Source organism: Papio anubis, chromosome 9, assembly GCF_008728515.1.
Source record: "Papio anubis isolate 15944 chromosome 9, Panubis1.0, whole genome shotgun sequence".
Taxonomy (NCBI): Eukaryota; Metazoa; Chordata; class Mammalia; order Primates; family Cercopithecidae; genus Papio; species Papio anubis.
The window spans coordinates 103,766,664-103,792,159 of NC_044984.1; the positions used below are offsets into that span (position 1 = coordinate 103,766,664).

At 43.2% G+C, this 25,496-nt stretch overlaps 1 protein-coding gene across 9 annotated transcripts in view; it reads left to right on the forward strand.

Annotated features, from left to right (window-relative positions):
* Positions 1-25,496, forward strand: part of UBE3B (ubiquitin protein ligase E3B) — a 59,553-nt gene that overhangs the window by 2,719 nt on the left and 31,338 nt on the right. For 6 of the 9 annotated variants that reach the window (XM_003907127.3, XM_031650732.1, XM_009181660.2 and 3 more), the window contains 13 exons: positions 1,436-1,541; positions 3,329-3,510; positions 3,657-3,777; positions 5,786-5,845; positions 6,241-6,345; positions 8,311-8,407; positions 9,651-9,736; positions 10,719-10,801; positions 17,420-17,525; positions 17,835-17,955; positions 19,235-19,412; positions 20,971-21,134; positions 22,620-22,787. In XM_003907127.3, coding sequence (XP_003907176.1) covers positions 3,350-3,510; positions 3,657-3,777; positions 5,786-5,845; positions 6,241-6,345; positions 8,311-8,407; positions 9,651-9,736; positions 10,719-10,801; positions 17,420-17,525; positions 17,835-17,955; positions 19,235-19,412; positions 20,971-21,134; positions 22,620-22,787 — 1,450 coding nt within the window. In that variant the 5' untranslated portion in view covers positions 1,436-1,541; positions 3,329-3,349. The remainder of the gene's footprint in view (positions 1-1,435; positions 1,542-3,328; positions 3,511-3,656; positions 3,778-5,785; positions 5,846-6,240; positions 6,346-8,310; positions 8,408-9,650; positions 9,737-10,718; positions 10,802-17,419; positions 17,526-17,834; positions 17,956-19,234; positions 19,413-20,970; positions 21,135-22,619; positions 22,788-25,496) is intronic. The other 3 variants (XM_009181659.4, XM_009181657.3, XM_009181658.3) reach the window with 1 other exon arrangement.

Below are 25,496 nucleotides of genomic sequence, written 5' to 3' on the forward strand. Positions count from 1 at the left end.
TGTGTCTGTAAAAAAAAAAAATATACCAGTTAGACTTATTGACTCTACACTCTACACTGTGTGCTTAAGTACCTCCATAGGTACTTGATACACATCATCACATTTAGTCCTCATTATCAACCTCTAAGCCAATTAATAGATGAAGATGGAAAGACTCAGGGCCAAGTGCGGTGGCTCACACCTGTAATCCTAACGTTTTGGGAGGCCAAGGCAGGAGGATCTCGAGTCCAGGAGTTTGAGACCACCAGCCTGGGCAACATAGTGAGACCCCATCTCTACAAAAAATTTAAAAACTAGCCAGATGTGGTGGTGTGCACGTGTGGTCCCAGCTACTTGAGAAGCTGAGGTGGGAGAATCGCTTGAGCCTGGGAAGTAGAAGCTGCAGTGAACCTTGATTGCACCACTGCACTCCAGCTTGGATGACGGAGCGAGACCCTGCCTTGAAAAAAAAAAAAAAAAAACTTAGACATTCTCCCTATAGTTATGTGGCAGAGCTAGGGACTGGCTCCAACTCCGTGTGACTCCCAAAGCCCGTGTGCCCCTCACTGTGTGGTGCTGCTTTACCATGTGCATTCTGTGGAAAATTCAGAAAATACAGATCAATTAAGGAAAATTTCCCACAATTTCAGTACCTCAGAACAGCCACTGGTAACATGTTGGTATAGGTCATGCTAGTTTTGTATCTGTGTGTGTGTGTGTGCATTTTTCTTTAGGTAATTGGGATCTTATTGGTCCACAGGCAGCCCTTTATTCACTTCTAAGGCATAAACATTTTTCCGTATCATTAAAAATGTCAAACATGCTGACGCATGAGAATGGCGTGAACCCGGGAGGTGGAGCTTACAGTGAGCCGAGATCGTACCTCTGCACTCCTGCCTGGGCGACAGAGCCAGACCCCATCTCAAAAAAAAAAAAAAAAAAAAAAAGTCACACATGACCGGGTGCAATGGCTCACACCTGTAATCCCAACCGAGATTGGGTGTGGTGGCAGGCACCTGTAATCCCAGCTACTTGGGAGGCTGAGGCAGGAGAATCGCTTGAACCTGGGAGCAGAGGTTGTAGTGAGCCGAAATCATGCCACTGCTCTCCAGCCTCAGCGACAGAGTGAGACTGCCTCAAAAAAAAAAAAAAAAAAGTCAAATATAATTTTCAATAGCTCTTTAACATTCCATGACTTCTAAGTTATTTTGCTTCTCATCACAGCTTTAATTCAACAACTTTGGGATTTATTTTCAACGTATTCCCTTTAAACTGTGAGGATTGAAGAGATACAGTATAACATTTAGTTGAGACACTAAATAAAGAGGACCCAGTGGTATTTTTAAAAAACCGTTGGCATTGTAGTTACTACTTTTACTCAGGAAGATGTATGATGCCACACCTATAAAATTTAACCCTAAGTTTGAATTTTTTTTTTTTTTTCTGCTTCTGCCAGAAAAAATAACAAGTTTTTCTGAAGTGAGAAGCTGTTCTCAGCCACGAGTCCCGTGCAAGATCACTAATGATTACCTGGCATTTCTGCGACACAGGCAGGTCCTCAGGTGAGATCTCCAGACTTTACTGCTGGGGCAGGAAGAATGAGTGATTCAGAAGATGGCTACCTTTTCTCTCCAAGCCTTTTACAGGTTGATGCAAAAGTAATTACAACTTAGTGTTTTTTTCAAAAAAGTTAAAAACCACAATTACTTTTGCACCAACCTAATACCTTCCCTCCTGTGGTCAGGTGGGCTCTGTTAGTTTGTTTCAAGGATTACTGATGATGTTTGACAGATGCGAATCACTGTTGAGAAGGGGTCACAGAGGTCCCTTGATACGTTCATGTGGCGGGAGGCTAGCACCAACTTTTTTTTGGTTATAAAAGGGTATTATTTTATTGTCCTTATTAATACTAATAATAGAGCACACTTATTAAATGCCTTTCAGTAATATGTAATTCATCTAATACCTCTCGGAGATAATACTATTATGTCCAATGTTTGTTTTAATAATTTTTAAATTTCTTTGTATAGATGTAGGGGGTACAGGTTTCTTATATGCATATATTGTGCAGTGGTGGAGTCTGGGCTTTTAGTGCACCCATCATCCGAATGGTGAACATTGTACCAATAGATAATTGTTCAACCCTTACCCCCATCCCATCTCCTACCTTTTGGAGTCTCCATTGTCTTATTCCACTGTTTGTCTATGTGGGCCCATTGTTTCACTCCCACTTCTAAGTGAAGTCATGCAGTATTTGCCTTTACGTTTCAGAGTTATTTCACTTAGGATAAATGGCCCCTAGTTCCATCCATCTTTTTACTCTGGGTGGTATTTTCATGTGGGTGCTACTTTGAGTAAAGTAGCCTGGTAGAGAGATTGTTTTCTGGAAGTCTGGCTTTCTGAATAATTCATTTCAGTGTTTTTAACTGGGCTGATAGTGCGTTTTGTATAGAATGTCAAAGTCATCAAGCATCTAAAAAAATCATCTCAGTATGGGAGCCTCCGTGGGTCAGTGCTGTGTGCTTTAGGCTGCTAGCTAAAGCTGTCCCTTTGGGAAAAAACAGTTACTGGTGATTTAGATAAAAACTTAGTATATAATTTAGAGCTTCTCTTCAGAAAAGCATCTGATAGTGGACAGGACCAGTTCTGCAGTAAAGTCTTTACTGGTCCTTGGCAGGATGGTAACTGTAAGGACAATGCAATAGGCTGTGCATAAAACCAAATATATTAAATGTCATGGACTGTCTTGCATTCTGAAATGCATACCTTTTGCTTTGTTAATGTTAAAATGGGCCTTTCTTTATTGGGTGCTGTCACAAAGTAGGCACCAGTAAATATTTATTTAGTGAATGGATGAATACGATAATGATGACAGCAAATAATCATGTTTGATTTTTCCCTCGAGTCCTTACTTGGCAAAGTAAAAGCTGACTTCTCAGTTTTGGTTTCCCAAATACTGTGGACTATTCCAGAAAATTCAAATATCTGGGAATCTTTGACCTACAGGATACCTGGTTTGAATTAGAGCTTTATGAGTGGGATTGATTCATTCTTTGTTCATTCGTAAAGCTGGACCTGCCCTTATCCTATGCCAGGTGCTGTTCTCTTTTCCTTAAGAATGAGATTATTTAATACAGGATGTAGCATCCCTGGTCTTGGTGAGTTGCATGAAAGAGCCTGTAGGAGGTTTGGACTTGTGCCGGAGAGCTGTTAGCACTTTGGAGGGTGTTGACAGGTCCTGAGTATCTCTGCTGCCCAGGTCCCTGCCCACCCTCTGCTCTTGAGCCTCTTTCTGTGTGTGTTTTCCACACAACAATCTACAACACCTACTTCCCCATTTTCCTTGCAGGGTTTGTGCAAGTTTGCAAACATGTTCACCCTGTCTCAGACCTCGAGAGCATGGTTCATCGATAGAGCCCGTCAGGCACGAGAAGAAAGGCTTGTGCAGAAGGAGCGGGAGCGGGCAGCTGTCGTGATCCAGGCCCACGTCCGGAGTTTTCTCTGTCGGAGTCGACTGCAGAGGGATATCAGGTAAGGGCTAGGATCTCCCTAGCACATGCTTCTCTGGCTCCCAGTGAATGGCAGATACATGAGGTTTTTCTTAAGAGTGCTTGAAAAGCCTTCCAAGTGCTACAAGCTCTTAATTTAGAATATCTTTTTTGCCCTTTCCTTTCTAGGAGAGAGATTGATGACTTTTTTAAAGCAGATGACCCTGGGTCCACTAAAAGAAGTGCACTTTGTATTTTTAAGGTTGCCAGGAAACTGCTATTCGTATTCAGAATCAAAGAGGATAACGAGGTAAAACGATAATACCAAACATGTATAGTACTTCCATATGTCAGATCTTTTATAATTATTAATAGTAACTCAGTTTGTTCTTATAGCAGCTTTATGAAGTAGTTACTGTCACCCCCACCTCCTGTCCCTTTTGTTTTCTTGGGACCTGTTCTGGAGGGATTATGCCCAGTGCTTTTAGGAATCTTTTCACATTGACCATTATAAGCACAAGTTGAAATCAGATGCATGCAAGAGCCAGGAAGTTTAGGTAAATGAGTAAAAAAAACCATATATGAGATAAAACATAATACAAAATACAAATCATATTAAACGGTAACTGACAGGCAGCAGTGGTGAGGACATCAAAGGAAGTAGCAGGGTCTGTGGCCTGCCCCATACACGGGGAGCAGCTACTACACAGCTTGGTGGTGGACTCATACTCTGATTTTTTTTTTTTTTTTTTTGAGACAAAGTCTCTCCCTGTCGCCAGACTGGAGTGCAGTGGCGCAATCTCAGCTCACTGCCAGTCTTCACCTCCTGGGTTCAAGCAATTCTCCTGCCTCAGCCTCCCAAGTAGCTGGAACTACAGGCATAAGCCACCATGCCCAGCTAATTTTTGTGTTTTTAGTAGAGATGGGGTTTCACCATGTTAGCCAGGATGGTCTCAATCTCTTAACCTCATGATCCGCCCACCTCAGCCTCCCAAACTGCTGGGATTACAGGCATGAGCCACTGCACCCAGCCTCTGATTTTTTTTTTTTAAAGACATGCCAAAGATCTGAGACTTTATCCTCAATGTTCATGCATTCATTCATTTTCTGAGACAGGGTCTCACTGTCGCCCAGGCTGGAGTGCAGTAGCACTATCACGGCTCACTATAGTCTTAACCTCCTGAGGCTCAAACGATTCTTCTACCTCAGCCTCCTGAGTAGGTGGGACTGCGGGTGTGTGCCACCACATGCAGCAAATTTTTGTATCTTTTGTAGAGATAGGGTTTTACTATATTGCCCAGGCTGGTCTCAAACTCCTGGGCTCAAGTCATCCACCTTCCTCAGCCTCCCAAAGTGCTGGGATTACAGGTGTGAGCCACCATCAATGTTCTAATTTGTAAATCTTGGCAATTAATTTGAAATTTTTTAAATATCCTGCAAATCATACAAAGGGTGCCAGTTTGCACCTTAGGGATTAGAATGATCAGCCTAAAAAATATAATCCCAGGAAAGCAGCTAGTTATCTGTAATAGTACTAACAATGCCATTGAGGCATGTCTCCATGTTACCAGCTGTTAGGCGTTCACTATTGCTAAGCTTCACATTGTGCCAACCCTCTCTAGGCACTGGGCCCTTGGGAGGAAACAGGACAGGCAAGGTCTCTACACTCATGGAGCTCATAGCCCAACAAGAGAGGGAGGGCTATGCAGGCAGTGAACACATGATTATGTAGATGAGGACAGATAAGCTGGAGGAGGTGACCCTCATCTTACAGAGAAGGAAACTGCAGCTCAGTGTGGTAGGGCAGCTGCCCAGTATCACATGGTTTAAGGGCGGATCCAGGATCGGTATAGCCAAAGTGGAACCTGTTTTCTAGTTTCCACTTTTCTTCCTTTTGCATTACAGGATAAAAATGATGAAAGGCTGCTGTCTCTGAGGCAAAATCAGTATCCATGGTGCTTAAGAAACAGTAAACTGGAGAGCCCAGTTGAAGAGACAGCAGCAGGCCTGCAGGAATTCAAGTCCAGTTGGCCAGATTGATATTGTTTTTTGAAAGAAGCTTCAATTTGGATTTTTATGTGAAATATACCAGTTTCTAAAACATTTCTATAGGGTTCCTCCAGCTCTTGGGCCACCCGTTGGAGAACCCTTTAGTCTTTCTGACCTTCAGGATCCTCATCTGTAGGAAGGAACTGCATGTGATTATGTCTGTGAATCACCTGGCATAATACCTGCACATGCCAGGTACCCGCCGAAGGCTTGTTTTCACTTTTTGATGGGTTGTGGGAATGTATAACACCCAGTGTGTCTCTTTGCAGAGATTTGAGAAGTTGTGTCGCAGCATCCTGAGCAGCATGGATGCTGAGAATGAGCCAAAGGTAAGTGGATGGGAGCCACAGTGTCTCCCACAAGCTCTTAAGGGCCAACCTACTGGACTCTGAAAGTTCCTATTGAATGTTAGGACCAATTCACACACAAATGCACATAGGTAGTGGATGGAAAACATTACCAAAGTACAAATGACTCCTTAGTTTCTTCATGATCCAGGTAGCTACGTTCTGCTCTTGCCACAACACAGAATAGTAAATTTTCTTACTAGGCTGTTTTGTCTTTGGGTTTAGTGTTAAAATAAGTCCTGTTTGCAGCTTATTCATTCAGGTCCACTGCTTTGTCTGGCACTGGACCTAACTAATAGGTCCAGTTCCAACAGTTAGAGCATATGTGATATGATCTCTATAACAGCCCATGACATTCCTCTTTTTCCCACCTATAGGTGTGGTATGTGTCCCTGGCTTGTTCTAAGGACCTCACGCTCCTTTGGATTAAACAGATCAAGAGCATTCTGTGGTACTGCTGTGATTTTCTCAAGCAGCTCAAGGTAAAAAAAAAAAAAAAAAAAAAGGCAAAACCAGAAACAATAAATACGTAATTTTCACCTGTAGACTTTAGTCTGTATTTTCAGAGTCCCTATCAATCAGAGTTGCTAGCTGAGCCCTGTTCTGGAAGAGAGGAATTTTTATGCTGTTATCAATATGAGCCCTTCTTTGGTGTGTGTTGGACCCTTAACCCGCTTGCCACGCCACAGCCTCCATGCCAGGGAATCTGTCACTTTCCTTCCTGTTCATTTAATGTAATCAGTACTTTATGATCTACATTATTATACTAGTCAGGCCTCAGCAAGGAAGAGAATGTTGTGCTCTAGAATATATTCAGTAACATGGCAGCTGGGGATAAGGAAAGCCAGGGGTTTCTGGATTCTCCCTCTCATTCTTTTCTCTCATCCCTGTTCCCTTTTGGGGTCACCTCGTCCTTTCCTGCTATAATCATGGCAACCACCAGTTTTGACTTTATAGTCTTACCCTGTCTTGACTAAAGGGAAGAGAGGTCTCCCGACCAGTTCAAAAATCTAGGTTTCTTGTAGTTCCAGTGGAATCCTGGGTTCACCTCTGAACCAGTCAAAGTGGCAAGAGGAATGGGGTACTGTCACTAGCCCAGCCTGGTCCTGTGCTCCCCCACCCCCTTCAGTGTTCTGAAAAGGATGGACAGGGGTGTGAGCAGACATATACAGGAGCCTTTTCTACTTTGCACATAGGGAGAGAGAGGTTTCAGGGACAGAGGCTTGGCAAGGACACAGGTAGCAGCTCAGTAATGGAACGAAAGTCCCTGGACCGCCCCCCACGCCAGTAATAATCCATTCCCAGCCATCCCTCTTTGGGTGCTCAGGAATGGCTCTTGCCAGTAACACAGCCAAGGCAGTGGCCAGCAGCAAGCCACACCTGGCTTGTCAGGTGAGACTTGGCTTAGGGCAGGGTTTCCACACTATGTTGCTTGGAGCCCTGGGAGTCCACCAAAATGACTCAGGGCCAAGTGGGCAGGGTATTTCCCTACCTGCACTCTGCCAGGCAGATTCTTGTTTATCTGTTCTCTGTGTGTACATTCCACAACAGATTGTTCTTTGAGGAGAGGCTCTTCTATTTTGAACAAACAAAAAAAAATTTATGCAAAGAAATAGACATCAGGAGAAAAAGGGCCCTGACTCTGGAGCCAGGAATATGTGAAATTCAGTCCTGATTCCACTGCTAATTTCCCACGTGACCTTGAACAGGCTGCTTCCCCTCTCTTACTGTCGATGAGCTTAGGGTTTTGAACTCAGTGGTCTCCAGGGTTGTCTCCAAGGTCCCTTCCAGGTGGACCTCCTATACGGTCTGTGGGCCTAGAAAGCAGTCAGGCCTTTTGCTTAACTTACACTTGGTGAAACAGTGAACTGTCATCAAAATTAGAACAGCAGCCAACATTACATGGAGTTATCTGTGTGCCAGGTACTGTTCTTAGTGCATTGTATGCATTAATCCATTTATTTCTCACAACAACCCTATGAGGAAAGCAGTGTTATTATTTCTGGTCAACAGATGAGGAAACTGAGGCACAGAGAGGTTAAGAAACTTGCCTAAGCTCACACAGCTAGTAGGTGGTGAAGTCAGAAGGCTGAGCCCAGAGTCCCAGTCATGCTCAATTGCATTTCTGCTCTGTTTCTGCAGAGTTCAGACAGACAGGCAGGCACATGTACATATAGCAAGCCAGCCCTGGTCATCTTGTTTTCTAGGGATTCTCAGTTCTCTGTTCCCAGGAATATATGATTCCATGGTCAAGCACGAGAGTGTCAAATTTCTTGTTATTTAACTCCTGAAGTGGCATTGCCCAAGAGAAAAAGAATGAAGACTGACTTATAATCCTGACTCAGTGATTCCAGGCTGAGTGCCCATAGAGCACTTGTAAAGTGAACACTTCGCTGTCTGGAATCAGAGGACCTGTGTCTTAATCTTGCTGTGTTTATTGTTTCCAGCCTGAAATCCTGCAAGACTCCCGACTCATCACCCTGTACCTCACGATGCTTGTCACCTTCACAGACACTTCAACGTGGAAAATTCTTCGGGGAAAAGGTCTGTGGGACTTGCTTCAAAATATTCTGTAATGAACATTTCCACAGAGAGTTCAGGGACCTTTTTTTCTTTGTAAGAAACATTTTTGCCACCACAAGCTTCAGGGAAGGCCCTGAGACCATACCAATGAGGATGCCCTTGGCACTGACCATCAGACTGCGTCACAGTATCCAGAATCCATTCAGCATTGTGTGCTGTACTCTACCCTTCTTTGAATTTACATTCAAAGGCATGGTTCTTCTGATCTTAATTTTTATAATTCCTACAGTGCCTTAGCCTCCAAGTGAAAACATTCGCTTAAGCCTTGTCATTTTACTGGGAAAATCATTAGGTTGTGAATAATTCCATTTTGCCCATAAAATTTGCAGTATAAACTGCCTCCTTCCCTGGTAAGTGTCCTTAGCCCCATGTGTTTCATATGGTCATTTCATTCATCTGTTCAACAAGTAGCCCATATGTGCCAGATGCCGCTAGGCACTGAAGAGACGGAGATAAGCAAAACAGAAAGGGGCGTTGCCCTCCGGGGACTTTAGGCGCTCCCTTCCTCACAGAACTTAATGAGGAAAACAGGCATTAAATAGATGTTGCTCATAGATATAAAATGACAGTAATATGTTAAGTGCTTGGAAGGAAGCCTGCAAGAGAAATGAGAGTGTCCAGTAGGGTGGGGAGGCCTTGCTTGGTCTGAGGCTCTAGCTTTCCTGAAGAAGTGGTGTGTGAGCTGAGAGCTGGAGAGAGAGCTGGGATTCACAGAGTGAAGAGCAGGGATGAAACAGAAAGCAGGGGAAACTATGCAAAGGCTCCAGGTCAGCAAGGAGGGTTTATTTCAGGCATGACCCTGGCCTCTTGGAGGGAACCCAAAAATTGTTGAGTTCTGGGCCCTGCCCAGAAGCTCATGTCCCATTGAGGAGAGGAGGCATCCCTCCAGAGAAGACAGTGCCAGGCCCTAGGAGAGAATTAGAAAAGGTGCTACAGGAGCTCAGAGGCCAGAGACATCACTTCTGGCTAGGGGCGTGACGGGACCCATCAATCAAGAGGTGACACTTGAGCCAGGCCTTCCAGGAGGGATAGAGTTCCAAATACACATTGCCTCCCTTTGTTCTGGCACCAGGCCTAAGGGAAAAGGAAGGCAAGCCAGGGACATCTCATTTCTTAGGGCCTTAGGTGTGGGACACAATTTCCTGTCCCACATCAACAGTCACATTATGGCAAGAGATTTTTTTGTTCTCACTGTTTTCTTTAGGTGAAAGTCTTCGACCAGCGATGAACCACATTTGTGCAAATATAATGGGACATCTCAACCAGCATGGATTTTATTCTGTGCTGCAGGTCTGTGACCCCTGCCCCGCAGTGTGCAACTTCCCCACTCTCTAACACCTGCAGTTGGATTTTTACATTTGCGTTCAGCATACCTGGTGCCCTCCTCAGAAACGCTTTTCATAGGAAGAGCTTGATGCCTGCTGTCCTCTTCCTTCCCCTGCTTTGTCTCACTTGTGGGTCAGGTAAAGGGAGGACAGTGGTGCTGGGATCCCCTGAGTGCTCTATGTTTTTGGCTGCAAGGGTGATCCAGTCTTTTGACATTTAAACTCTGGAAGGAGACCTCAGGGCTTGTTCCCTCAGATTCCTTCTTGGTTGATGTCTAGAATCATATTTCTAGCTCTGTGTCCTCAAACAGTCCTTTCCACTTCGTACCTTGTTGTGCCAGACCATACCTGTAGGGAATCGTTAAGAAAGCCTGATTGCTGTTTAAAGGCACTATGGAATTCTTGAGTTTGAGAAGTAATGTTGATTTTGCCCTTCCTTCTACCTAGCGCTGTGATGGGCTGTTTCCTGATTTGGTTTCACATACTGCTCGCAACAACCCTGTGAGGTGGTCTGTTGGCAGAAGCTGGTATGACTGGCAGTTGTCTCACTAGAGGAAACTTCTACTTCACACCATAATTGAACGGCTTCTAAAATAATATGGTGTCTTTAAATTTTAAGTCTGGCATTATTTTTATTAACTGTTTTTTTAACTTTATTATTAAAGAATTTCTAACCATAATATTTAAAGTAGAGAAAGAGTGGTAGAGTTAACCTCATTACCCAATACGGTCTTCCCTTTCCTCTTACAAAAACACTGCATACGGTTTTTTTGGTCTTTTTTTTAAGAGACAGGTTGCTCTGTCACCCAGGCTGGCCTCAAGGAATCCTCCTGCCTGGCTCACAGTTTTTTTATCTGAAGGACTCATTTTAGTTTTTTTTGCTTTTTTATGTACAAATGAATATAAAGTTGGTATCATCCGCTGACCAATTAAAACGTTCTTTTCAGGTATTGTTAACCCGTGGCCTGGCAAGACCCCGTCCTTGTCTATCCAAAGGCACTTTAACAGCAGCCTTTTCTCTAGCATTGCGGTGAGTAAGAAACCATAGCTGAGGTGTTGGCATGTTCTTGAATGCTTCCTCCTCTTGGTTTTTCTTTCTCCCGTTACTGGTATTAGGTATTGACTTGCCCACTTTGTCAGAATTTAAGGGAAACGTTGTTCTTAATGAAAGTGAATACGTTTGTGACTGCTCAAACTTTTTCTTAATCTTAAGTCTTGAATATTTCTTAATCTTCAGCCCTGAATATTATTGCAGTGTGATCTTTGGAAACTATTCAAAATTAATTTCTTTTATCTAAAAGAGACCAAAATGCAATCATTTTTCTTTTTGAAGTTTTAATTGACAAAACAAAAAACCTAAGAGCCAGAAGAAGCCCAACAAAGGGCAGGGTGAGATGATTAAGGAAGTAATGTGAACGCGCATGTAAAATATTAGAATTTGGAGGACCAGAGAAGAGGTAATATTTACCTTCACTTAGTTTAGAGATGTCAAGTACTGAAGAAGCTAAGTAATTCCTTATGGAAATTATACCTGCAATTCTGAGAATTACCAAATGTAAAACACCATGCTTATTCATAGGTCCAGAACATGTTTAAACTGTCGAGGGGAACACTAGCTTGGGGAGATGTTAATAATCCTGGAAGAGTGTCATGGTGGAACCAGCTTGGTGAAAGCTGCTGCTCTGCCCCCATCTGTGGATCTATAGTACACCTTGATGCTGAGAGCCCTGAGAAGTCCTGCTATGCTAGCCGGACCCCATGGGCTTATTTAACCCGGGGTTGGCCCAAACGTATCTGAGCATGGAATACCCCTACCTTGTTTTTTGGATGACGTTGATATCCCATGAAATCATTTTCCATGTAAAACCTATTTGAAAAATGATGGGCTAGAGCATGGGTTGGCCAAATTTTCTAGAAAGAGCTGGATAAATATTTTCAGCTCTCTGGGCCATACAGCCTCTGTCACAACCACTCTGCCATTGCATCTTGAAAGCAACCGTAGATTGTACAGACACAAATGAGCATGACTGTGTTCCAGTAAAACTTTATTTACAGAAATAGGCCATAGTTTATAAAACACCTAGTCTAGACTGTGCTTTCCACTAACCACTAACCACAGGGGGCTGTTTAAATGAAAATGTATTGAAGTTAAATAAAATGAAGAATTCACTTCCTCAGTTGCATTAGCCACATTTCAAATGCTCAGCAGCCACACGTAACTAGTGGCAGTTGTGTGGGACAGCACAAGTATAGAAAACTTCCAGGATCACAGAAAGTTCTGTTGGACAAGGCTGACCTAGAGCAGGTCTGTCCATTGGAAATATAGTTAGAGCCGTATTTAAAAAGTCAAAAGAGACCAGGCACGGTGGCCCACGCCTGTAATCCTAGCACTTTGGGAGACCGAGGTGGGCAGATCATTTTGAGCTCAGGAGTTCGAGACCAGCCTGGGCAACATGGCCAAACCTCATCTCTACAAAAAATACAAACATTAGCTGGGCATGGTGGCATGTGCCTGTGGTTCCAGCTACTCAGGAATCTGAGGTGGGAGGATCCCTGGAGCCAGGGAAGTCAAGGCTACAGTGAGCCATGATCGAGAGCTTCTCCAGCCTGGGTGACAGAGTGATACCTGGTCTCAAAAAAAAAAAGTCAAAATAAAAGGGAAATGTAGTATAATGATATATTTTTATTTAAGCTAATATATCCAGAATGTTATTTTTACATGTAATCAATATTTTAAAATTATTTTAATTAAAATTAAATAATGTGTTACATTTTTCTCTTCATGCCAAGTCTTCAAAAGTGGTATGTACTTAGAGCACGTCTGAATTTGGACCAGCCACATTTTTAAGTGCTCAGTAGCCACATGTAGCCAGTGGCTACCACATTAGACCACATGCTTCTGGAAGCTAGACCCTTACACAGAAGAACGGGATGTAACCAGTTATGCTATCATTAGTTACGGAAGTAGAGCTAATTATCTAATAGACAATTGCGCCTTCATTTCATACTTTTAGAGAAGTTACGTGAGTTGTATTTAATGAGCCCTAATGTCTAGGTACAAACAGGTTTTCCCAGAAGCCTAAGAAACAGATTCACTGCAACTGTCCCTACCCAAGTCACCTTGTGGGGCAGCTCATTCCAGTAGCATTGCCCGCTGTCCTCTGGCAGACACAGTGAAGGTCAGCACACTGAGGCCTGAACTCTCAAACTCAGGAGCAGCTCTGCCTCCCCCTCCACCTCCAGAGACACAAGGTCTAGGAGCACCTCACTTTTCTTTCCTGTCCAGCATCCTTCCCCTGCCCCGGTGTGGTTGTAATTCACATGTGATTCACCAGCATGCTCACATCCAGTCATTCTACCACACTTAAATTCTCCTTTAAGAATATAACCAGCAGCCATCCTTGTAGTTTTTCTTCTCTGTATGTATTAGATTCCATTGAATCACTTGTTAAGGCCAGGCTACTCTAAAGCCTTTTTCCCAAATAGTACTTTTCCCCTCTGAATGTTTGTGTATAATTGAACACAATCAGGACCTTTTAAAATAAGATATCAGTGGTTTCATCATACAGGAGTATAGTGAAAGTCTGTAAAATTGTCAGTGGTGTGCCAAGACATGATCACTAAATCCTGAAATATGAATAGCTAACATTTATGGGCCACACATTGTTCTAAAACTTTTACACATGTTAACTGACTCCTCACCACATTCTCTTACCTCCATTTTATTTATTTGTGAGACAAGGTCGCGCTTTGCCATCAAGAGTGGAGTGCAGTGGTGTGATCAGAGCTCACTGCAGGCTCAAACTCCTGGGCTCAAGCCATCCTCCCACCTCAGCCTCCCGTGTAGCTAGGGCTACAGGCACATGCCCAGCTAATTTTTTTATTTTTAAAATTTTTGTAGAGATGGGGTCTCACTATATTGCCCAGGCTGCTCTCAAACTCCTGGCCTCAAGTGATCCTCACGCCTCAGCCTCTCAAAAAGTGCTGGGATTATAGGAGTGAGCCACCACATGTGGCTTTTCTCCAGTTTATAGATGAGGAAGCTAAGGCCCAGAGAAGTTAAACTGTTTGCTCTTGGTCACACAGCAGGAGTGGCCAGGCCAGAAACTAAACCCAGGTTATTTAACTCCAGAGCTCATACTCTTTCTTCTTCTTCTTTGTACTTGCCTCACATGTTGGACACATTTTTGTATTCTAAGAATAATATATTTTATTTTAGTAAATAGCACGTGGGAACCTTCCCAGACTTGCCCTGTTCCTCACACTGCCATGGCATTGATTATCTGGACCCCTAGTTTGCCCAGGCACCTAGTCATGTACCCACTAGCCCTGGCTTCTGTTTTTCCCCGTATGCCTGCCCAGCTCCCTGGTTGTACTCTGAGCTCTCTGTTAGCAGGGACTGTGCGTCAGTCATACCTCTTTTGTTTATCCTCCCCACCCCCCCCAACCATGTCTAGCCCTGTTAAACATTCGACTAAGCGGTCCACTTACAGACTTTGTCACCCAGGGGTGCTTAAATGCAGCAGCTACAGGTGGGCTAAAGAAAGATTCTGTTGACCTCATGCTGGGAAAATCAGTAATAAGAAATTGAGGGAAATGTAGGAGTGTTTGCAGTGTCTGTGGTTTTTGAGTCTGGCCTCATGCAGACTCAAAAGATCACACCCCTCCAAACATTGAGGCAGCCCTGCAGTCCTATAATGCTTCCACTGATATTTGCTCCCAGTCAGTCAGGCCAAATTACTTAGGGATATGGCCCAGGATGGAATCCATAGGTTTCTGTGAGAACCGCCAGAGAATGCCACAGCCCTTTGTGCCCTTGAAACGATGCAGTCCCTTCCTTGCAAATGCGAAGTGACTGGTTGTAGTTTCAGCAGCATTCTCTGTGGTTTGTTTTTCTTCTGTTTAGGGAATTGTGTTGTTCTGTTTTAAACTTCTTTCTAACATGCAGAAAATAACATGGTTCTCTTTTCGTGTGCCCCACTCAGATCAGAGAGGTTAGCTTGGTTGGTTAGCCTCATCTAGACAAGTGGTGAACATAGGTACTGATATTTTCAACATTTCAGCCTCATAAAATGTCCTTGTTCCAAAAATGGTACTCTTGAAAGTGAAAGTGTATAGTGTGAATTCTGAGAGCCTAAATACCACTAACACCTCTGCTCATTGCTATTGGAGCACGTTAGCTAGAAGAAACCTTTTTTCCCTCTGCAAGTTGTTCTCTTACCTTTTTTTCTGCATGACCTCTGAGTGATTTTTTAAAATAACTTTATTGAAGTCTAATTCACATCTCATACACTTTATTCATTTAAAGCATACCATTCCCTGGTGTTTAATATGTTCACAGAATTGTGCAACCATCGCCTGCCGAGACCAACTTGGTCAGGGAGAGCCTAACCCAGCAGTGCTAGAGGAATTAAAGACACACAGAAATACAGAGGTGTGGAGTGGGAAATCAGGGATCTTGCAGCCTTCAGAGCTGAGAGCCTTGAACAGAGATTTACCCATGTATTTATTGACATCAAGCCAGTGATAAGCATTGTTTCTATAGATTATAGATTAACTAAAAGTATTCCTTATGGGGAAACAAAGGGATGGGCTGAAATAAAGGGATGGGTTGGGCTAGTTATCTGCAGCAGGATCATGTCCTTAAGGCACAGATCGCTCATGCTATTGTTTGTGGTTTAAGAATGCCTTTAAGTGGTTTTCCGCCCTGGGTGGGCCAGGTGTTCCTTGCCCTCATTCTGGTAAACCTACAGCCTTCCAGCCGTGGGTGTCATGGCCATCACGAACATGTCACAGTGCTGCAGAGATTTTGTTTATGGCCAGTTTTGGGGCCAGTTTATGGCCAGATTTTGGGGGCCTATTCCCAACCATCACCACAATCTAATTCCATTAATATTTTATCATCCTGAAAAGAAACCTAATACCCATTAGCAGTCACTCCCTCTTCCCCTCTCCCCAGAACCCCTGGCAACAACTAATCTACTTTCTCTCTCTTTGGATTTGCCTGTTCTGGACATCTCACATAAATGGAATCATATAACATGTGGTCTTTTGCTACTGGCTTTTTTCACTTCGCATATTATAATCAGAGTTCATCCATGTTGTAGCATGGATTAGTACTTCATGCATTTTTACGGCCAAATAATACTCCATTATATGGATATACCACATTTAAGTTGTTTCTGCTTTTTGACTGTTATGAATGTTACTGCTATGAACATTTATGTACAAGTTTTTGTGTAGACTTATGTTTTCATTTCTCTTGGGCATATTGCTAGGAGTAGACTTACCTGGGTTATGTGGTAACTCCATGCTTAACCTTTTGAAGAATTGCCAAATTATTTTCCAAAGCGCCTGCACTATTTTACATTTCCAGCAGTAGTATGTGAGGGCTCCAGTTTCTCCACATCCTTGTCAACACTTGTTATCTGTCTTTTTTATTTAGCCATCCCAGTGGGTGTACAGGGATGTCTCACTGTCGTTTTGATTTACAACTCCCTGTGATGTACTAGCTAGTGATGTTGAACATCTTTTCATGTATTTATTAACCATTTGTCTGTCTTCCTTGGAGAAATGTATGTTTAGATCCTTCGTCCACTTTTTAATTGGATGTTTCATCTTTTATGAGAGTTGTGAATTCTTTATGTGCACTTTTCAGAAAAGTGATCTGCAGGTGTTTCCTTCCATTCGATGGGTTGTCTTTTCACTTTATTGATAGTGTCTTTTGAATCACAAAAGTTTTAAACTTTGAAGAAGCACAACTTACCTACTTTTTTTCTTTTGACACTTGTACTTTTAGTGTGATGTCTCAGAAATCATTGCCTAACCTGAAATCTCAAAGCTGTGTTTTCTTCTAAGAATTTTATAGTTTTAGTTATGAAGCTAGCATTTAGGTCTGTGGCTCATTTCATTATTTTTTACGTATGGTGTGGGATAGGGATCATTATTTTATTTAATAGTATTTATCTTTTTTTTGATTATGGAAGCAATGCATACTTATTATAGAAAACCTAGGTAAAGCAGAAAAACATAAAAAAGGAAAAAATTTCTCATGATTATACAACCAGAGATACATTGTTGACTTTATCTGTCACCTCAATCTTTTAAAAATGTATCTATATTTATGTTTATTTCGGAACATTATATCTATATATACTTATATATAGTATATGTACTATATGTATACTATATATATATAGTGTATCTATAGTGCATATATACTTTTAAATACGCTGCTTAACTGAAGTATGAGTTACTAGTGAGTCGTCACAGAGTGAACACACCTGGGTAAGCACCACCCAATAGAGAAATCGATTATACCAGCACTCCGTCCCCATCACAAACTCCTTTCTCTTCCGTGTATGTAGTTTCTCATCCTACCTTTTTTTTAAGTTGATTATAGCATGAGCATTCTTTCATGTCAGTAAAATTTCAAAACTGGTTTTTCATAGCTGCACAGTCTGGCATCAGCAACTGTACCACTGACTTGCCCATTTCCCTAGTGTGTGTCCCCAGTTTCAGCCTTCAGTTTTCTCAGAAATCCCATGCAGAATAATTTCTAGGGATTTGAGCACATTGGTGGGGTTGTGCTTTTGTTCTGGATGCACATGGAGACCCTGTCTAAATGAGCGGATCTGTCTGTGTCTAGCCCTGTGATTGCTGCACAGTTCTCAGACAATCTGATTCGGCCATTCCTCATCCACATCATGTCTGTGCCTGCTCTGGTGACTCATCTCAGCACAGTGACCCCTGAGGTAAGCAGGCTTTGTGAGTTCCCCGCGAAAACCCAATTGTGTTTTTGCTTTTCTTCTTAGATATCAGAAAGTAAAATGGCTTCTCTGCTCATTTCCACACCTCCCTTTAATGTTCTTTGGGACCAGTGGCCATGATAGACACACTTGTGTTAGTAGCCCAAAGAAGTGGGTTCTCGTCTGTCCATTTTCTTCTTGGTGTTTACTAGCACATCCCGCATAACCAGGGGTGATCTGCAAGTGATCAGGTTCACTCTCTACAGGAAACTGTTCCTGGCAGTTTCTGATTTAATGGTCGGCCATTGTTTGCAGCGCCTCACTGTTTTGGAATCCCATGACATGCTTCGTAAATTCATCATGTTTTTAAGAGACGAAGATCGATGCCGTGACGTATGTGAAAGTTTAGAAGGATGCCATACGCTTTGTCTAATGAGTGAGTATCCGTGGCTGGAACCTGACTGTGTCCTGGCCATCAGGGAAAGCCCAAGTGTTTTGCCTGTCACTATTCTAGAGATTTGGTGGTTTTTTGTAACAGTTGGAAGTGCTTACAATAAAAAACACATATTTAGATAGACAGTTAAAATAGACACGTAAATGAAAATCACATGGAAAATATACTGGCCTGGTAAACTAGTTAAGTGACTGTTAATGAACATTAGATGTCAGCCTTTAGCTTCCTGGCAGTCAAGGAAAAAGTGGAAATGCGGTGAATTGCCTGGATAATTCTCGTCTCAAGGGAGAAGGGAGGGAGTAGTTAGGTGGGGCTTATATCAGAGCAGCGCCTGCATTACCTGTTTTACAGTGTTTTCATTGTAGATGGAAGAAAGGATTTGTTAATAGAAGCATCTGAGGCAGAGGCACAAAATTCTCCTTGCCTAAATTTATTTTAGATAGGAAATGCTGGTTTTTTTTTTTTTTTTTTGAAGACAGGATCTCACTCTGTCACCCAGGCTGGACTGCAGTGGCACAGTCATGGCTCACGGCATCCTAGACTTCCCAGGCTTAGGTGGTGTCCCACCTCAGCCTCCTGAGTAGCTGGGACTACAAGCGCACACTACCATGGCCCACTAATTTTTGTATTTTTAGTGGAGACAGGGTTTTTCACCACATTGCCCAGACTAGTCTCAAACTCCTGGGCTTGAGCAATCCACACGCCTCAGCCTGTGGGATTACAGACTTGAGATAAAAACTTCCCTGGGGCGAAATTTCATGAGGAGTTTATGGTGCGAGTGTTCACATGAGGGATGTTGACTAACTGGTGAACGTTGAATAGCAGCGACTTCCCAGGACATTCAGATATTCTTCAAAGGCCATTTCTTATGTTGACCCTTGATTTTTAAGCATTAATATAATATTAAAATGTAATACTAACTAAATATCACTTACCTCTGTGTGCCTGACATTTTACCTGCTACTTCATCCTCATGTGGACAGTAGGGATCATCATTCCAATCTTACAAATGAAGAAACAAGTTTGAGACATGGGTAGACAGCCACAGCGCACTTTGTCTGTGGCAGAACCAGGATTTGAAGTCAGCTCTGCCTGTTTCTTATCTTTGCACCACATAGCAGCCTCCAGCACTGACAGGTGCCCCTTATGTGGAAATGTCTTCCTGCACATGGGATGTGGCCGCCTGAGCCACAGACAGGGAACAGGGCCGGGAGGCACCAGAGTGTTTGGGCCCATCACACTCAGCCTTCTCTCTCTCTAGGCAACCTCCTACACTTGGGCTCCCTCAGCCCCAAAGTGTTAGAGGAGGAGACAGATGGGTTCGTGAGTTTGCTCACCCAGATGCTGTGCTACTGTCAGAAGTACGTGTCCCAGAAGAAGTCCAACCTGACCCACTGGCATCCTGTCCTTGGCTGGTTCTCCCAATCTGTGGATTATGGGTGAGTCCCAGATGCAAATCGCTGTCTTTCTTGCCTCTCTCCCACCATCTTCTTCTTCCTTCTTTCTTTCTTCCAGCTTGTGGTGTTTTGTTTCTTATTACAAAAATAATACATATTCATTATATATTAATAAATTGTGAGTAAGAACAAAAGAGGATAAAGACCAGACCATTATCCCGTAAACCAAAGATAACTTGAGTGAATATCTTGTCAGTTTTCCTATCTAGAAATACTGATCGTTTTTTACAAAATTGAAATCATACTATTTTGTATTTTGTTCCTTCTATTCAGTTATGGACCTTATCAATGTTTTTTCTTCTTCACTGTCACTTTTATTGATTGACTAGACTGCCATATTTTGGAAATGCCAAAATAAGACAGATGATTCAAAGGGAATAGAAATCACCCAAAATCCTTTTCAAGAGGTAGAATATAAATTTTTAAAAGTTTAATTACGAACTTAAAGACATGAGAAACACTAGACTAGAAGAAGGGAGATCAAGTAAGGCACAGCTTCACGAATTTGAAACATCTACCTGAGCTGAGATAAAGTGGTTTCTGGAGAGAAACCAGCTCTGCTGCCCACCTGTTTTCTTGTTCACATATCTGCTCGAGGCATGGAGTCCCTGGCAGTTACCCTTGCAGCAGAAAACTAAAGGCCAGGGGAGGAAATCCCCAAATTTGCTCTTTTTTGTACCTGAGTGACATCCCTGGGTCCTATCTAGTTAAAAAAGACTCATTGCTAGGGAACAGCCTGCCCCAGCGTGACACCCCAGCCTGAAGAGGATGGGGCGGAGGTGCTGAGAGTCAGGAGGCTGTGGGAGGTAAGCGAAGCAGAGCAGCACCTTCGCAGACAGCCTGCTCTCCGCTCCACTTCCTCTTCTTGGAGGGCTTGGACGACTTGCTTTGCCTCGCTTTCCTCATCTGAAACCTGGGGATAATTTTCACCGTCCCTTTGATAGGGCTTTCTAGAAGGATTGAATGAGATAATGCATGTAAATCACCTACCAGCAGGCCTGGCCGTGCTCAGGGTTGGTGACTATTAACAATATGATGATCAATGTGGGAACCAGTAGGGGTGTCACCTCATCTTCTTGAGCAGGAAGGTGACAGCAGATTCCAGGAATTTGAGGGATGCTGAGTGCAGTGTGGAGTCAGGCAAGGAGCCCCTGGAAGGCAAGGAAACACTGGGGAGGCTGCTGAGTCATCTAGATTTGGCCCCCCACTACCTGCAGGCCAGCTGTGAGGAGGGAGGCCGTGCAGTGGGTACAAGATTGTTTTTGTCACCTGGGTGACAAGTGTCTTCGAAAAGAGTGTGACTCATGGAGCCTGGGGACCTGGGGAAGGCAGACAAGATGAAGAGTCAATGCCCTTGACATACCAGACCCTCAGCAATGATTTGTTAGTTTCACTTTTTATTTTTGTAATCTTCTTTGCCACATTGAGTGCCAGGTCCTAGCTCCAGCTCCCAGAGGAAAGCCATTAGGAGCCGTGTGGGCTGGCCCTGGCCCTGCGTCAGATGGAACTGACAGGCCAGGTCTCCTCTGCTCTCTCCTAGCCTTAACGAGTCAATGCATTTGATCACCAAACAGCTGCAGTTCCTGTGGGGGGTGCCTCTGATCCGGATCTTCTTCTGTGACATCCTGAGCAAGAAGCTGCTAGAGAGCCAGGAGCCAGCCCACGCGCAGCCAGCATCCCCCCAGAATGTGCTCCCAGTGAAGAGTGAGTGGTGGGAGCAGGCCCGACCCTGTCGCTCCGCTTGGCTGAAGTGCAGCTCCTGTTTCTTCCTGTGTGGATGTTCCACTGTGTTTGTGGGATGCTCTAACTTTGTTTTTGTTGTTGTTGTTCTTGTTGTTAGAGACAGTCTCACTGTATCACCCAGGCTGCAGTGCAGTGGCACAATCATAGCTCACTACAGCATCTAACTCCTAGGCTCAGGTGATCCTCCCACATCAGCCTCCCAAGTATAATAGCTGGGACTATAGGCGTGTACTGCCATGCCTGGCTAATTTTTTTTTTTCTTTTGTAGAGATGGGGGCCTTACCTTGTTGCCCAGGTTTGTTTCCAATTCCTGACCTCAAGCAATCCGCCCACCTCAGCCTCCCAAAGTGCTGGGATGACATACATCAGCCACCACACCTGGCCTCTAGCTTGTTCCACAACAATTTTGAGGCTTGTTAAGTCGCTAAGTTCATATATAGCAAAACAAAAAATCCATAGGAATAGAAAACAAGGATTGGGGAAATAGAAATAAGTGAACACAATCAAGATTGGGTCATAAAAGCATATCCACATACATATGTTCCATTAGGGCCACTGTGGCTACCTGTGGACTTCAGTTTGGTGGTGAACGAACATGAAATGTTTCAGAAACCAACATGAAAAGGGATCTGTGGATGCTTTCTTCTAATTTCTTAGAAGTAGAGCTTTTCTGAGTTCTTAAGAAAATAAATTTCTCATGTGGGACTCCTTATAAAGGAGCCACTCACTGAACCACAGGCGGGGCTAGCACTTCAGTGGCTTTCCTGTCGCAGGGTCAGTAATGGGTTCCATGGGAAGGTTCTTGTCGCACACTCTTATAAAAAGTTACGGAAAGGCCACTAACGCATAATTTGACAGAGTTACCTGCCTGTGGTGGGTTTTCAGGTTCAGGATGTCTGTTCTTCTGCTACTCAGTGTGTTGCAAAACTCTGTCTCGTAGCTAGCAGTAAGCATGGACTCAGCAAATGTAACTCCAGCAGGATATCAATGGGAAGATTGAAAACAAAAGTAGAATATCATTCAAAACCAGGTGTCAGAACTAGAGGTGGTCATGCCTTACTTCCCTCTAAAGGCACAGAAAATAGAGATGTAGCCAGGGCCCCTGCCTTTGCCACTCCTCCCCTAATATAGTCCTCTGAATTTTTACCATTGTGGGATTTGAAATTTGGTGATTTCCAGTGTAAGAATCCTATGTAAGATCTGAATATGCCTAGCTTATTCTGAGAAATTTTTGGATATTCAGAAGAGATCTTTGGATTGCACCTAAAAACCTGTTGTTAATGTTTTTCTAATTTATCCCAAAGAAATGCCTTAAATTGAGTGAGTTGCCCCACTGTCTGGCCTGGCTGTGCGTTTAGAGCTTTATTGAAATGCTCTTCCTTTTCCAGGGTGGGATTTGGCAGCTGGCTGAGCTGCGGCTCACATGTCTTCTTTTCTCCATGCCAGGTCTCCTAAAACGTGCTTTTCAAAAGTCGGCATCAGTCCGGAACATTCTCAGGCCTGTCGGGGGTAAACGGGTCGACTCTGCAGAAGTCCAAAAGGTTTGCAACATCTGTGTCCTCTACCAGACCTCGCTGACAACTCTCACACAGATCCGACTGCAGATACTCACAGGTTCGCAGTCCCCAAGGCATCTTCTACACCTCTCACGTTTGGCAGTTCGTCTTAGCAAAAGTTGATGTTTTTTTCTGGCTTTTTTGACTCAGAAAATAGATTCTGAAGGAGGGTGTTTTTTGAGCTGTTCCTCTTAGAAATTGATCCACCTCAGTTAAATTGCTCATGCTAACCTCAGTCATAAGCACTTCCATCCCATTCCTGTATTGTGACTCTTATTTTAATTATGAAGTGCAATTTACTTTTAAAAAGTTTTTATGTTTTCTGAGTAAAAAAACAAAAAAGATAGGTTTGCAAAAAAAAAAAAAAAAAAACTACTTTTAATTCCATAATCCAAAAACAATCAACTGTGCCTGAGTGTACTGCACATATAAAATAAATGTATTTAAATTGAAATATATGGCGATATCCTTTCCTTTCCGGTAATCATTTTACCATGTCACAAATTTTTTGAAAACCTTATCTTTATTGGCTGCATAGTATCTTATCACATGGATATGCCCAACATTTGCCTTTTTAGCTTAACATGGAGGAGAGCCCCCTCTGAGCACAGAACTGGGCAACACGGGCTTTTAGGTTGCAGCACAGTTGTTATGAATTGGTCTTACAAGTACAAAAGGCCTTTGTAAACCGTGAAAGCCTTTTGTTACATGAAGGATTAAGAACTTCTCTGCTGCATTTTACATTTTTTAGCATCATAAATCACTGCTGCTCTTTCACACTTATCCATTCTTCAAATATTTATTGAGCACCCCTGTGTGCCAGGCACTGAGGATACAGAGGTGAACGAGACAGCCAATTTCTTTGTTCTCAAGGGGATTGTATTCAAGTAGTGGGGAGACCAAAAATAAGCAAGTAAAAAGTAGGTCTCATATAACAATGGGCACTGTGAAAATGAAAATGCTGAGAGACGATGTTGGCTTGGGCTGCAGCAGGATTTCTCAGCCTCAGCATTACGGACATCTTGGGCTGGCCCATTCTTTGTCATGAGGGGCTGTCTTGTGTGTTTTGGGATGTTTAGTAGCCCTGGTCCCTACTCATAGATGCCAGTAGCACCTTCTCAACCAGCTGTGACAGCCAAATATATCTTCACATTTGGCATTCAGCCAGATGCCTCCTGGGAGGCAAAACCATTCCTGGTTGAAAGCCACTGGCCTAGTGTAGTAGCAATGGAGATTAAGACAGGAGGATTTAGATTTGTTTTAGAGGTAGAAGATAGGGGTCTTACTGGTAGCTTGGATTTGGGAGCGTGAGGACCAAGGGATTTAAAGAAGATACCAGGTTGTTGGCCCAACCACCTGTGTGGATGGTAGCACCATTTGCTGAGCTGGGGAAGACCAGGGGGCAGGGCCTGTGGGGAGTCTGTTGTGTTGTGGCTGTGATGAGGGAAAGGGGCCTACCAGGCATGATGGCAGAGGTGACACTCTGGGAGCGTCAGCTGAGAGATGGAGTGTAAAGCCATGGGCTTTCAGCCTAGGGCAGGTTTCCCAAAGATGAGCAGAGAAGGGGCAAGACCATACCTGGGGCACCCCAGCACCTGAGGGTTTGGGCAGCATCTTGAGTGAGAGGAGTTTGGGGTTATGGTTTGTGTCCAGCTTTTTAAATGAGCTCACATTGAAGCTCATTTTCCCAAGTGAGAGAATCCAAATACAGGTTTTTTAGTCAACTTGAAAATACACACTTTAAGGATGAAGATAAACTAAAGTGTATGTTTGATATTCAGTCTATTTAGCAACTAAGATTATAGAAAATAACACTTGTTTTTAAAATACTGTTGTTTTTCTGCTGACAACTTAGGAAGTGTCTGTACTCCTCACACGCATCTGACAGCACTGGCGCCCCTGCTGGTCTGTCTGCCATTACTCTGCCAGGCCCACTGTCTCCATCTCTGTCTAAATGGCTTGATATGCAGCCCTTGTTGAATCAGTGTGTGATGCTATGAGTATTCTAGTCTATGCTACGTGAGTCCTTTATACAGAACTCGAAGATACTTGCTTTTCTTCTTTTATCCTATAGGAGTATATCTGTGATCTCCACAGTGTAACTGTTTCCTCTGTTTCTATTTTAACCTGTTTTTGAATTGTGAGATTTCCACATTCTTGGGTATGTTTGATATAACATGGACAGTTGAAAGACTAGTTATGAGTGGGGCATCTATGTAATCACCAACAGATCAAGAAAGTCTTGCTTCTAAAGGCTTCTTTATAACCACATCCTCCTACCCTTGAAAATGTGAGGTCTAAGCTCTAGGCATAATCACTAAATTGGTACAATTCTTGACCTCCTTTAGAATTCCTTCAGTTCCCCCTCTAAGCATCCTTCAGTAGCACTGGTGGAGTTCCCCCAACTTCCACTGCTGGCTAATATACTTTCCCCAAACAGTTCTGTATTGAAAACTAAATAATTCAGAGAGTACCCTATAAGATGAAAGGTATTATAAGGGCTCAAATACAAGGTGACTGTGCTTTTCTGAGGAACACACCTTACTGTATATTCAGTGATACATGGCATTTCAGATCCAGCCTTTCTAAGTCAATAGCTGCGTTATTAGATGTAAACTATATCAGTGATGTGGCCTGTGTGTCTGATGCCTTGTAGCCATGAGGAAACAAACTTAGAATGTCCTTTGTGTCCCCTTTTGCTTCCTCAAGGTTCCATTTTTGTATATTTCAGAGCATCCTACCACAGTCATTGACTGCATTTCCACTT